The sequence below is a fragment of the Onychomys torridus genome, chromosome 4 (genome assembly GCF_903995425.1).
Source record: "Onychomys torridus chromosome 4, mOncTor1.1, whole genome shotgun sequence".
In the NCBI taxonomy this organism is placed as follows: domain Eukaryota; kingdom Metazoa; phylum Chordata; class Mammalia; order Rodentia; family Cricetidae; genus Onychomys; species Onychomys torridus.
In genome coordinates, this window is record NC_050446.1 from 9,898,193 (window position 1) to 9,912,212 (window position 14,020).

The 14,020-nt window shown below is 44.7% G+C and overlaps 1 protein-coding gene across 7 annotated transcripts in view; it reads right to left on the reverse strand.

The window, feature by feature from the left end:
* Positions 1-8,204: 8,204 nt before the first annotated feature.
* Positions 8,205-14,020, reverse strand: part of Ttf1 (transcription termination factor 1) — a 29,548-nt gene continuing 23,732 nt past the window's right edge. For 4 of the 7 annotated variants that reach the window (XM_036184613.1, XM_036184619.1, XM_036184615.1 and 1 more), the window contains 2 exons: positions 11,870-12,047; positions 9,509-9,622 (listed from right to left, as the gene is read on the reverse strand). In XM_036184613.1, the coding sequence (XP_036040506.1) occupies positions 9,592-9,622; positions 11,870-12,047 (209 nt within the window). In that variant the 3' untranslated portion in view covers positions 9,509-9,591. The other 3 variants (XM_036184614.1, XM_036184616.1, XM_036184620.1) reach the window with 3 other exon arrangements.

A 14,020-nucleotide genomic window follows, 5' to 3' on the forward strand; every position in this document is an offset into this window, starting at 1 on the left:
TAACTTCAAAGACAGACACTACCTCAGAGTAAAGGGCTGGGAAAAGGCTTTCCAAGCAAATGGATTTAAGAAACAAGCTGGTGTAGCTATCCTAATATCTAATAAAATAGACTTCAAACTAAAATCAATCGAAAGAGATCAGGATGGACATTACATATTTATCACAGGAAAAATACACCAAGATGAAGTCTCAATCCTGAACATTTATGCCCCAAATACAAAGGCACCCACATTCATAAAAGAAACATTACTAAAGCTTAAAACACACATCAAACTCCACACATTAGTAGTGGGAGATTTCAACACACCACTCTCACCAAAAGACAGATTTACCAAACTGAAACTCAACAAAGAAATAAAGGACCTAACAGATGTTGTGACTCAAATGGACTTAATAGATATCTACAGAACATTCCATCCTAACACAAAAGAATATACCTTCTTCTCAGCACCTCATGGAACCTTCTCAAAAAGTGACCACATGCTTGGTCACAAAACAAATCTCAACAGATAAAAAAACATTAGAATAACCTCCTGTATCTTATTGGACCACCATGCCTTAAAGTTAGACTTCAACAACAACAAAAATTAGAGAAAGCCTACAAACTCATGGAAACTGAATAATGCTCACCTGAAACATCAAGGGTCAAGGAAGAAAGAAAGAAAGAAATTAAAGATTCCCTAGAATTCAATGAAAATGAAAGTACAACATACCCAAACTTATGGGACACTATGAAAGCAGTGCTAAGAGGAAAATTCATGGCTCTAAATACACACATAAAGAAGATGGAGAAATCTCATACCAATGAATTAACAGCACAACTGAAAGCGCTAGAACAAAAAGAAACAAACTCATCGAGGAGAAATAGACGCCAGGAAATAATCAAATTGAGGGCTGAAATCAATGAAATAGAAACCAAGGGAACAATACAAAAAATCAATGAAACAAAGAGTTGGTTCTTTGAAAAAAATCAACAAGATAGACAAACCCCTAGCCAAATTAACCAAAAGGCAAAGAGAGAGCACCCAAATTAACAAAATCAGAAATGAAAAGGGAGACATAACAAGAGACAAAGAGGAAATCCAGAGAGTCATCAGGTCATACTTCAAAAACCTGTACTCTACAAAATTGGAAAATCTGGAGGAAATGGACAATTCTCTGGATAGTTACCACATACCAAAGTTAAATCAAGACCAGAGAAACCATTTAAATAGACCAATAACCCCTAAAGAAATAGAAACAGTCATCAAAAGTCTCCCAACCAAAAAAAAGCCCAGGACCAGATGGTTTTAGTGCAGAATTCTACTATACTTTCAAAGAAGAACTAATATCAATACTCTTCTAATTATTCCACACAATGGAAACAGAAGGAACACGACCAAACTCTTTCTATGAAGCTACAATTACCCTGATACCCAAACCAAACAAAGATGCAACAAAGAAAGAGAATTATAGACCAATCTCCCTCATGAACATTGATGCAAAATACTCAACAAAATATTGGCAAACCGAATCCATGAATACATAAAAAAAAAAAAAACAGAAAAAAAAAAACCAAAAACTCCATCATGACCAAGTAGGTTTCATCCCAGGGATGCAAGGATGGTTCAACATATGAAAATCTGTCAATGTAATACACCATATAAACAAACTGAAAGAAAAAAAACCACATGATCATCTTATTAGATGCTGGAAAAGCCTTTGACAAAATCCAACACCCCTTTATGATAAAGGTCTTAGAGAGATCAGGAATACAAGGAACATTCCTAAACATAATAAAGGCAATTTACAGCAAGCCAACAGCCACTATCAAATTAAATGGAGAAACTCAAACCGATACCACTAAAATCAGGAACAAGACAAGGCTGTCCACTCTCCCATATTTATTCAATATAGTACTGAAGTTCTAGCTAGAGCAATAAGACAACAAAAAGAGATCAAAGGGATACAAATTGGAAAGGAAGAAGTCAAACTTTCACTATTTGCAGATGATATGATAGTATACATAAGTGACCCCAAAAATTCTACCAGGGAATTCCTACAGCTGATAAACTCCTTCAGTAAAGTGGCAGGATACAAGATCAACTCAAAAAATCAGTAGCCCTCCTATACACAAATGATAAAAGGGCTGAGAAAGAAGTCAGAGAAACATCACCCTTTACAATAGCCACAAATGTTATAAAATACCTTGGGATAACACTAACCAAACAAGTGAAGGACCTTTTTTGATGAGAACTTTAAATCTCTAAAGAAAGAAATTAAAGAGGATATCAGGAAATGGAAGGATATCCCATGCTCATGGATAGGTAGGATTAACATAGTAAAAATGGCAATCTTACCAAAAGCAATCTACAGATTCAATGCAATTCCCATCAAAATCCCAACACAATTCTTCACAGACTTGGAAAGAAAAATACTTAACTTCATATGGAAAAACAAAAGACCTAGGATAGCTAAAAGAATCCTGTATGATAAAGCAACCTCTGGAGGCATCACCATCCCTGACCTCAAGCTCTACTATAGAGCTATAGTAATAAAAACAGCTTGGTACTGGTGTAAAAACCAAAATATGGACCAATGGAATCGAATTGAAGACCCTGACATTAATCCACACACATATGAACACTTGATTTTTGACAAAGAAGCCAAAACTATACAATGGAAAAAAGAAAGTATCTTCAACAAATGGTGCTGGCATAACTGGATGTCAATATGTAAAAGATTACAAATAGATCCATATCTGTCAACATGCACAAAACTCAAGTCCACGTGGATCAAAGACCTCAAACATAATTCCTGTTACACTAAACTTAATAGAAGAGAAAGTAGGAAGTACTCTTGAATGCATTGGCACTGGAGATCACTTCCTAAATATAACACCAACAGCACAGACACTGAGCACAACAATTAATAAATGGGACCTCTTGAAATTGAGAAGCTTTTGTAGGGCAAAAGATACGGTCAATAAGACAAAAAGACAGCCCATAGAATGGGAAAAGACTTTCACCAACCCCACATCTGACAGAGGACTGATCTCCACAGTATATAAAGAATTCAAGAAATTAGACGTCAAAATACCGAACAATCCAATTAAAAAATGGGCTACAGAGCTAAATAGAGAATTCACAAAAGAAGAATCAAAAATGGCTGAAAGACATTTAAAGAAATGCTCAACATCCTTAATCATCAGAGAAATGCAAATCAAAATGACTCTGAGATACCACCTTACACCTGTCAGAATGGCTATGATCCAAAACACTAATGACAGTCAATGTTGGAGAGAATGTGGAGCAAAGGGAACACTCCTCCACTGTTGGTGGGAATGCAAACTTGTACAACCACTGTGGAAATCAGTATGGTGGTTTCTCAGAAAATTGGGAATCGAACTACCTCAAGACCCAGCCATACCACTCTTGGGCATATACCCAAGGAATGCTCAATCATACCACAAAGATACATGCTCAACTATGTTCATAGCAGCACTATTTGTAATAGCCAGAATCTGGAAACAACCTAGATACCCATCAACCGAAGAATGGATTAAGAAAATGTGGTACATATACACAATGGAGTACTACTCAGCAGAGAAAAACAATGACAGCATGAAATTCACAGGCAAATGGATGGAACTAGAAAAAAAAATCATCCTGAGTGACGTAACCCAAACCTGAAAGACAAACATGGTATGTACTCACTCACAAGTGGATTCTAGGTAGAAAGCAAAGAACAATCAGACTGCAACCCACAGAACCATAAGGCTATATATATGGCATGGAGGACCCTAGGATGACTGTTGCTTATAGTAAGATTTGGTTTTACTCAATTACTGAGCAACCCTCAATGAAACATTACACTATTAAGGAGACAATTTATACTGTATCAAGCTGATAATAGAAAAATAAATTAATTAATTAATCTAAAAAAAAGAAAAATTTGAACTATTTAAAACAAACAAACAAACATATTTTGCTACAGCAAAAAGGGGAAACTAGGGGCTCATCATTCCTCTCCACATTCTATTCTTTCCCTTGTATTATATATTTAAAATTTTTTATCAGTGGATTCTGCTGGAGTATCCACTACAGATAAGCACTGGAGGGCTCCTGTTGCAAATCACCCTCTGGAGCGATGGAAGGATCTTTCTACTGACACTTGGAGGGGAACCAATCTGGTGTTGGTGTGGGCCCGGAGTTCTGCTTATGTCTTTCCTCAGGACAACGAAATTCCTCATTGGGTTTCTGAGCACTGAGGGCACACTGTGGCTGCAGCTGAAGCCCAACATGGCAGACACCTATTGGGCCTTTGTGAAAAACTCTCCCATTCCAGTACCAACGGGGACTGAAAACCCAATATGACCAGCTTTGGCAAGTATTGACATAAACCTAGGAACTGCAGCCATGTGGTTGGATTCTCCAGAAGGTAATGTATGATAACTGCTTTTTCAAGTATGTTTGAGAACGTGTCACCCAGACACCTAGGAGATTAAGGATAACACTGAAGATCACTGACCTCCATTTATTATCAGTGGCATGCCAGCTAAGCATTTTGATTCTCACAATCCTATTCAAGCTGGAGCAGTACTTACTTCTCAGGAGTGGTTCTGTTGAACATTTTTTGGCCTCCTGAAATTCATTTAGCTCCCTTTGAAGATACCTTAAAATTTGTGAGTCTGAATGTAGCCATTTATGGAGACCATTAGTTCTGCTCCTTGTGAGCTGCCTGTTTTTCCTTTATGGTTCTTAGTTGTTCTTTTGTAGAGCTGCCAGCTTAAGACATGCTGGGATCAAGAATAATGGGCCTCGGCAGTTTGTGTTCTTGAAGTTGTGTCCATGCCAATGGATACCCACATGCTCCAGAAGAGAATTTGACATTGCTGCTGCTGTTGTTGCTGTTATAACAGTGACGACCACTGCTACTACTGTTTCTGGGATTGCCATTTCATAATTGGTTACTACAGCTAGCACAGTGGAGACCCTGGCAGCAAAAGTAGCTACCACAGTTAACTAATTTTTCATTCTTTTGGGCATGACAAATTTAAATCAATTGTTATATACATTTTGATTGGCTTTGAAAGTGATAAATTTACAAACTCAAGTTCCATTTGCTCTCAGGATACCATCTTACAAGGACTCCAAACGCCCCCAAGTGGATGCTATTGTTGGCCTGAACTAGAAAAACCACCTCACTGTCTAGAGTACAGCCCTGGTTGATTGAGGACCTTGTTAAGGGCACTCTAGATGCTGTGTGGGAAGCTTGGCTCCTTTTGGGGATGTGACCTGTCTTTCTCTGGCCATTCCCTTGATTGCCCACTTCATTACTAACTCCCCCAGTCCTGGCTAATCAGAAAGCTAGCTGAGCACTGGCTTGTGAGTGATGTAGCAAGCAGCATTGCTCCACAATTTCTGCTTTGAGTTCCTTCCCTGCATTCCTTCAATGAGAGACTGTAACCTGGAAGTGAAATCCAAAGAGACCCTTCCCTCCCCTGAGTTGCTTTTTTCCTCTTTGAGACAAGGTCTCATTATGTAGCCCTTGCTGGCCTGGACTTCTCAGATCCACCTGCCTCTGCCTTCTGAGTATGAGATCAAAGATGTGCACCGTGGTGGCTGGCTCCAAGTTGCTTTTGGTCAGAGTGTTTTATCATCACCACAGAAAAAGGGCAGCCACAAGGACAGCTGGAAGAAAAGGGGTAGGCTCCAGGGATGTGCTCACTGATGGCCTGAGGTAGGACTCGGGGACAATGAAACAGAGATGACTTCCAGGCTTTTGACCCAGACAGGAACCGGATCACTGGCAAAAATGAGGAAGCTTGGGGATGGGACATGAAGGGGATGTATGCATCAGGTCTGCAATGTTAGGCTCGAGAATCCAAAATGGCTGGGCGGTGGTGGCGCATGCCTGTAATCCCAGCACTTGGGAGGCAGAGGCAGGCAGATCTCTGTGAGTTGGAGGCCAGCCTGGCTACAGAGCTAGTCCAGGCCAGGCTCCAAAGCGACAGAGAAACCCTGTCTCGAAAAACCAAAAAAAAAAAAGAATCCAAAGTGGAGGAGGGCTCATGAGACGGCAGTGGGTAGAGGGGCCTGCCACCAATCCTGATGACCTGAATTGGATTTCTGGGATCCAGCCCCTTCAAGTTTTTTTTGACCTCCACCTGTGAGCTGCATACTCACATACACAATAGATGGGAAGCACTGGGTGGGGGTTGGGAGAGACTCTTGAATGGAGACAGCAAGCAGATGAACTGAGGTTGAGAGGCAAATCCAACCATGAGGATACAGTGCTATTCAGAGGTGTGGGGAGACCCAAGGGAGACCCGAAGAACATCACAGTTCATAACTGAATGTAGCCAGAGAGGGGTAGTAGACACTGCCAGCTGATTCCATGCAGAGTTGACTCTGTGTGTGTGTGTGTGTGTGTGTGTGTGTGTGTGTGTGTGTGTGTATGCATGCATGCACATTAACTGATAATAGAGCTTGTTTACAGTGTGACCATGGTCAGTTTTCTGAGAATTTAGGAGATATGTCAGCATAGGGTCAAAATCTGAGACTGTGAGGCTGCAGGACTTGGGTATAGAGATCCGCCTAGGCTTAGGTGGAGATCATCTTGGTCCCTGGAGGAAAGTGGGAGTCAGTGGCTGATGGCTTCACTCAGCACAACAGATGATGTGGAAGGGCTAGGTCTATGAAGTGACGCTAACTGTGAAAGCAGAGGCAGGCTCCCCAGAGTCATAGCAAGAGCCTTTAGGAATGTCTCTATCTGGTGGAGACTTGCTGGTACCACTGCAGTGAAACCAGCAGCTGCAGTACGGATCCTTCCAGAATACCCAGCTCTTGGGGTATAGGAAGGAGGAAGACAGAAGGGCTCTCAACAGTGAAGAACACTGGGAGAGGATGTAGGACATGTACAGGAAGGGGAGACCAGCCACAGGTTACCCACAGCTGTTTAGGCTGGGAGCAGGCAAAGGGACTTGAAGGGTTGAATGAAGAGAGGCTGGGAAGTATTTCAGGAATAAACAATGTGGCGTACATGTCTCCCTCCACGTTAAGTGGGCACCACACATACCCAAGTCCTTCGACTTCTGCTGGTGTCCGTGTGGTGTGGCATCCAGGTGTCCCGGGCTCACTGGCCTGGTTCTGCAGTCTGTAGGTTCATGGAAGCTATGTGGACAAAAGCTGAGAGGCAGAGTGAGGAAGATGACCCAGCAGGCTTTGAGCCTGTGCTACTCGGGCTTCTGGGGGTGGTCCTTGATCTGCACCACGGCTCACTTCAGCTTACTCTTCACTTCTGAACTTGACATCTCCTCCTCTGCACTTTGACACTGGGGCTGTCAAAAAATCTTCATGGACCGAGCAACTAAACCAGCTCTTGGGGTGAGACTCCCTTCCTTTCTGTCCTCTCTATCAGACAAGGGTCTGCTCAAACCTGCCCCTGTCCTAACGCACACACTCTGGCCGATTTTTTCCCAAACCCCTTGACTGGTGGGTGGATAGGGCAGGGGCAGGGGCAGGGTGGTGGTAACGGTAAGATCTATGTAGCTTCCTTTGCGGGGGGGGGGGGGGGGGGGGGGGGGGGGGGGTTGGTAGTATTGGAGAAAGGCAAAGAAAAGGTTATAAAAAGCAAACATTTACAGAGCACACAAGCTTCCTGGGCAATACCACTGTTCCAGCCATTACCCATTCTGTGAATCACTTCTTCAGAGCCCATCAGCCCATTCTGCTCCTGATGCCCGACTCTACTGGGGCACTGCCTTCTCAGCTACACCCAGCTTCAGAGCTGAGCCAATCTTATCTTGTTGGCCATGCTGACAGCTCTGTCCAACATGAACCCTCATTTGGACCTGAGGAACAGCAGCCAGGGCCACTGCAGGAGCAGAAGAGACCACTGCTGCTTCCTCAGAGGCAGAGCTATGGAAGTGAGGCCATCCTGTTGGGCAAAAAGGCCCCCAAAGAAAGCCAGAAAGCCAGGCCAGAAGCCCACCCTTGGAGACCGAGGAGCAGGGATAACCTTCATGCAAAGAGCTGCAGACCCCAGGTGGGAGCTGTGGTCCTGGGCCGAGTCCTACAGCTAGTTTTGGGAGCGCCCTGAGGCTTTCAGAGTGCCAGGAGTCTCTGGGCTTTAGTGTGTGAGCTGTGCAGTGTGCCATAGTCTTCAGGTCATTCCACACACAACTGTATAAACAACCAATTTTATTTTTACGTTTACATAATGAAGAAAATATATATTCCTTTGAAATATTTCACAAAAATAAACTTTCATGTCAATTAAATCTATTGTTATCATTTTAATTTACCATATGATATTCCATTCTAGGATCATACCATAACTTAACATAGTTCTTAAAGAATAATCTTTTTCTCTTCTCTATTACAAACAGCATTGGTTTATACATTAATACTATTATTTCTATAGGAATAAGTTAGTCCTGTCAGCTCTGAGATTCGAAGGTCTGAGGGATAGAGGAGACTAGGTAGAGAAGCATGTACTAAGACAGCATCATGTTTGTGTGTTTGTTCGAGACAGGGTCTTCTGTAGCCCAGGCTGGCCTAGAACCTGCTATTGAACTCCCAATCCTCTCCCCGCACCTGAGTGCTGGATACATGCATGCGCACCACCAGACTACTCAATGTTATCTGCATGTCTATGCAGTGCTGGGCTACCGTGGCAAGCAGAAGCCTGTGGCTGCTCTAGCCCACCTTCTAATGGTGCCATAGAAATGACATCTGAGAGCTGTGGAGGGCAGTAGATAGCTGAGAGGCACCATTGGGAGCAGAGTATAGGGTATAATTGGCCACACTTTCCTTCCTCTGCGCTCCCCAGCATAGACAGGACAGAAGTCTGAACACTTGGTGTCCTAGACTCCCTTGCAGCAGAGTTCTGCTAAGGTCACACATAGACACATGTCTCTGCAGAGAGATGTGCTGTTGAAGGGACACAGGCCACTGCAGGAAAGCAGCAGCAGACAGCCTGAGGTATGGGAGCAGCTGGTGGGAACACAGGGAAACTGGGGTGGTCTGCGGGGCTACACACGTCTCTGCAGTGCCTGCCTGCTCTCTGGGCAATGCATGCCCCCTGTTGGCATTGGCATCCCATTTAACATCCTGTGTGTATATGCTTGAGACCAGGTCTCACTATGTGACCCAGGGCAGCCTCAATCTTGTGACCCCCCTGCCTGTCTCCACAGCGCAGTGTGCACCACCATGCACAGATCTTGAACACTTTTTGTTACCTAAACCCCTGTAGAAAGTTCTCTCTGAAATGCCTATGCTGGTTTTGCTTTCCTGATTGATAGAAGAGCCCCCTTTCACCTTGTCCTGAGAGGGAGAGTGGAGTTGTGCCCAGCTGGACAGACTCTTCTAAGACTGACAGCTGAGCTTCTACAGAGAACACAGGTGTGCCAGCAGATAGGGCCACCAGCAGTCCAGAAGAGGGATGCACAGCAAGAGGTCCAAGGGGACAGCGACCAGTCTGCGAAGAGGAGATCCAGTCACTGCACACCAGGGGCACTGGAAGACAGCAGAGTGACACCATCAGCAAAGGACAGCTTGCTCATTTTTCTGGGCACAGAGCATTCTCTGCAACTGCAGGGCCAGGGGCTACTCTGGTTCAATGGGAGCAGCGGTGGACCTGTTCCAAGACAACGGTACAGAGGGATTCAATTAGTCACACTTCTCACAGTCACACAGGAGCGGGTCCCTGCAGGTGGCACATGGGGAAGTGAAACCCAGAGCAGACTGACTTCGTCAACCTTAACCAGACTTCGGGGAGTCTAATGCCAGGCAGTTCAATGTCAGTATATTTAAAACACAGTACAATTTGGGAAAAGGTTTCCAGGCAACAGTCAGTTCAATTCCATGTGCACAACAAAGCTTAAGGTGTGACAACACAGAGACTCTTCTACAGAGTACATGTGACCATGAGGGTGGGTTCCATGTCTGAAAGTCCTAGAATCTAGTATTGTCTCTGACCCATAGCATTGAGGTCAGCAGGCCACAGAGAACATGTGACATCTCCCTAAGGATGGGTAAGGGTCTAGGGAGGGAAGAGTCTGGGAGAATGAGGTCTGCCTCCACAGACAGCAAAAAGGTCACCAGGTCATTAACAAAATCCACTCTTTTTTTTTTTTTTTTTTTTTGTGGAGCTGAGGATCAAACCCAGGGCTGAGTGCTTGAGCGCTCTACCACTGAGCTAAATCCCTAACCCCCAAAATCCATTCTTAGGCTAGAGAGATGGCTCAGAGGTTAAGAGCACTGACTGCTCTTCCAGAGGTCCTGAGTTCAATTCCCAGCAGCCACATGGTGACTCACAACCATCTGTAATGGGATCTGAAGCTCTCTTCAGGCATACCTGCAGGCAGAACACTGTACACATAATAAATACATTTTTAAAAATCCACTCTCAGCTTTCTGGATGGAATGTGGGTATGTGGTTTTATCTCCTCCACTGAGGAGACAGCCCCGTGTGATTAACATTCCCAGATCTCTTAGCGCTTGCTTCTCTGTGAGTACAAGGACCTCTGTGCAGCCCCCACTTTAATGTGAATACCAGCACTTCTTTTTTTCCTCCCTCTTCCCCAAGCTGAGGATCGAACCCAGGACCTTGTACTTACTAGACAAGCACTCTACCACTGAGCAAAATCCCTAACCCCGAATACCAGCACCTTTAAAGATGTGCATGTGTGCATGGGTGTTCGTTCACACATGTATGTCATATGGAGGTCAGAGAGCGATCCCTGGTGTTAGTCCTCAGCTGTGCTGTCCACCTCATTTCTTCAGGTATGCTCGCTCTCTCACTGGGCCCCGTGACTTGCTGACTAGACTAAGCTGGCCACCTACTCCCTGAGGTCCTCCTGTTCCCATAGTCCAAGTGTAGGTGACAGGCATATGCCACCATTGCCTGGGCTCAGCTTTTTATGTGAGTGCTGGGGATCCAACACAGGTTCTCATACTTGTGAACTTGTGAGTAAGCACTCCACTGGCCAAGTCTTCTTCCCAATGTGTTCTTTTGTTTTTTTTTTCTTTCTGAGACAGAGTTTCTCTATGTAGCTTTGGAGGCTGTCCTAGATCTCACTCTGTAGACCAGGCTAGCCTCGAACTCACAGAGATCCACCTGGCTCTGCCTCCTGAGTGCTGGGATTAAAGGCATGCGCCACCACCGCCCAGCATGTTTTTAAAGTGATTTATTTATTTTTTTATTTTATGTACATTGGTGTTTTTTTCTACATGAATGTCTGCTTGTATGTGAGGGTGTCGGATCCCCTGGAACAGGAGTTACAGACAGTTGTGAGCTGCCACGTGGGTGCCGGGAATTGAACACCAGTTCTCTGGAAGAGCAGCCAGTACTTTTAACTGCTAAGCCATCTCTTCTCTCCAGCCCCTCCCCAATGTGTTTTAATGCGCATCTATCCATCATACCATTTTTGCCCCCATGCCCAGGATTTCTCTGTGTACCCTTGGCTGTCCTCAAACTCAGAGATCCATCTGTCTTTGCCTCCTGAATGCTGGAATTAAAGGTGTGCGCCACCACACCTGGCTCACACCATTTTTAACAGACATCAGGACTGAAGATCTTCCTGCCTGGTCAGATCTGGACCCCACCCTAACCCCAAGGCTTACATATTAAAGGCAAGGTCCCTAGGGCAGTGTCAGTGAGAGACGGCGGTTCCTCCTGGGAGTTCTTTAGGGAATGGGGTGATCCTTGAAAGTGACTGTGGGATCCCCTTTGTTCTCTTTTGCTTCCTGGCTATGAGGCAAATGACTTTTCTGTCACGTTAGCCACAATGCGCAGCCTCCACAGGCGCAGAGTAACAGCACCAATGGGGCACGGACTGCATACATCAGCAGACTAAAGGAACGGGACGAGAGCTGCGCTTACCCGGGCTCCTCTGGGCCCTCCCCGTCGCTGTTATCCTCACAATAGAAGATGTCTTTGAATAGGAAGTCTTGTTTGGGAGCTGAGGGCGTCTGGGTCTGGCTGCTGTTCTTCGCCATCTTCTTGTCTAACTTTTCCTTCAGCAAAGGCAAACTGGTCTCATATAAGTAGTCAATGATCTCTGCAGAAGAAGGCATTTTGGAATTATTTGTACAAGGCTCCAGTTAAGGTTAAAGGACATAGGACCTTAACAATACCCATTACCACATGTAAGATCCAATTTATTATTATTAGTTTTTTACTTTTTGGTTTTTCGAGACAGGGTTTCTCTGTGTAGCTTTGGAGCCTGTCCTGGAACTCACTCTGTAGCCCAGGCTGGCCTCGAACTCACAGAGATCCGCCTGTCTCTGCCTCCTGAGTGCTGGGATTAAAGGCGTGCACCACCACCACCTGGCTTAAGATCCAATTTAGACACAGTCTCTTATGAAGCTTTGAAATAATCCTATGAGGCAGACATTATTCTATCCTTATTGATTTTTTTGGCACAGGGCACTTCTCTCTGGTGTACACATGTGTACGTGTCACTGTGAGTACATGTATACAGATATACACACAAGGACACATATGTGTAGTGGCCAGAGGTTGATGTCAAGCGCTTCCTCAATTCTCTCTACCTCATTTCTTTTTTTTATTTTTATTTTTTTTCATAGCGCTCTACCACTGGGCTGAATCCCCAAGCCCTCTACCTCATTTCTTGATACAGGGTCTCACTGAACCTGTAGCTTTGGCTAGAGTGGCTGGCCAGGGAGCTCTAGGGATCCTCCTGTCTCTGGGTCTCCAGAACTGGGACTCTAGGTGTGCACTGCCACTGCCCAGCTTCATCTGTGCTTGCTGGTGTCCAAACCCAGGTGCACAAACGGCTGCACAGCAGACATCTTACTGAGACAATCCCCCAACTCCCTCTCATCGTCTTTCTGATGAGGAAACAGACTGAAGGCATTAAGAAAGTGGCTGAAGTCACGGACTCAACAAGGAGGTGCGCTGGGCAGTCATGTCTGCAGAATGCAGGGCAGTGTTTTAATCCATTCTTCAGTTGATGGGCATCTAGATTGTTTCCAGGTTCTGGCTATTACAAATAATGCTGCTATGAACTTGGTTGAGCATGTATCTTTGTGGTATGGTTGAGCATTCCTTGGGTATATGCCCAAGAGTGGTATGGCTGGGTCTTGAGGTAGTTCGATTCCCAATTTTCTGAGAAACCGCCATACTGACTTCCACAGTGGTTGTACAAGTTTGCATTCCCACCAACAGTGGAGGAGTGTTCCCTTTGCTCCGCATCCTTTCCAGCATTGACTGTCATTAGTGTTTCTGATCATAGCCATTCTGACAGGTGTAAGGTGGTATCTCAGAGTCATTTTGATTTGCATTTCTCTGATGATTAGGATGTTGAGCATTTCTTTAAATGTCTTTCAGCCATTTATGATTCTTCTTTTGTGAATTTGCTGTTTAGCTCTGTAGCCCTTTTTTTACTTGGATTGTTCAGTATTTTGATGTCTAGTTTCTTGAGTTCTTTATATACTGTGGAGATCAGTCCTCTGTCAGATGTGGGGTTGGTGAAGATCTTTTCCCATTCTATGGGCTGTCTTTTTGTCTTATTGACTGTGTCTTTGCCCTGCAAACGCTTCTCAGTTTCAAGAGGTCCCATTTATTAATTGTGCTCAGTGTCTGTGCTGCTGGTGTTATATTTAGGAAGTGATCTCTGGTGCCAATGCGTTCAAGAGTACTTCCTACTTTCTCTTCTATTAAGTTTAGTGTAACTGGATTTATGTTGAGGTCTTTGATCCACTTGGACTTGAGTTTAGGGCAGTGTTTTAGAATACTCTTCAGGACAGTGTCCCTGCCCTGCGGCTCCAGGCACAATACTACTGAGAGGTGGCAGAGCACACACCGCCCTGTGAGCTGGTCAGAGCTCCTCAACTCAGCCTGAAGGGAAGGGAGGAGACTCAGGAACCTACCTTTTCTGTTTGAGACAGGGTCTCATGTGGCCCGTGTAACCCTGCTGTGTAGCAGAGGCTGGCCTCTAACTCACAGGGATTCCCTTGCCTCTGCTTCCCGAGTGCTAGGATCACCACTCCCGGATACCACCATACTCTC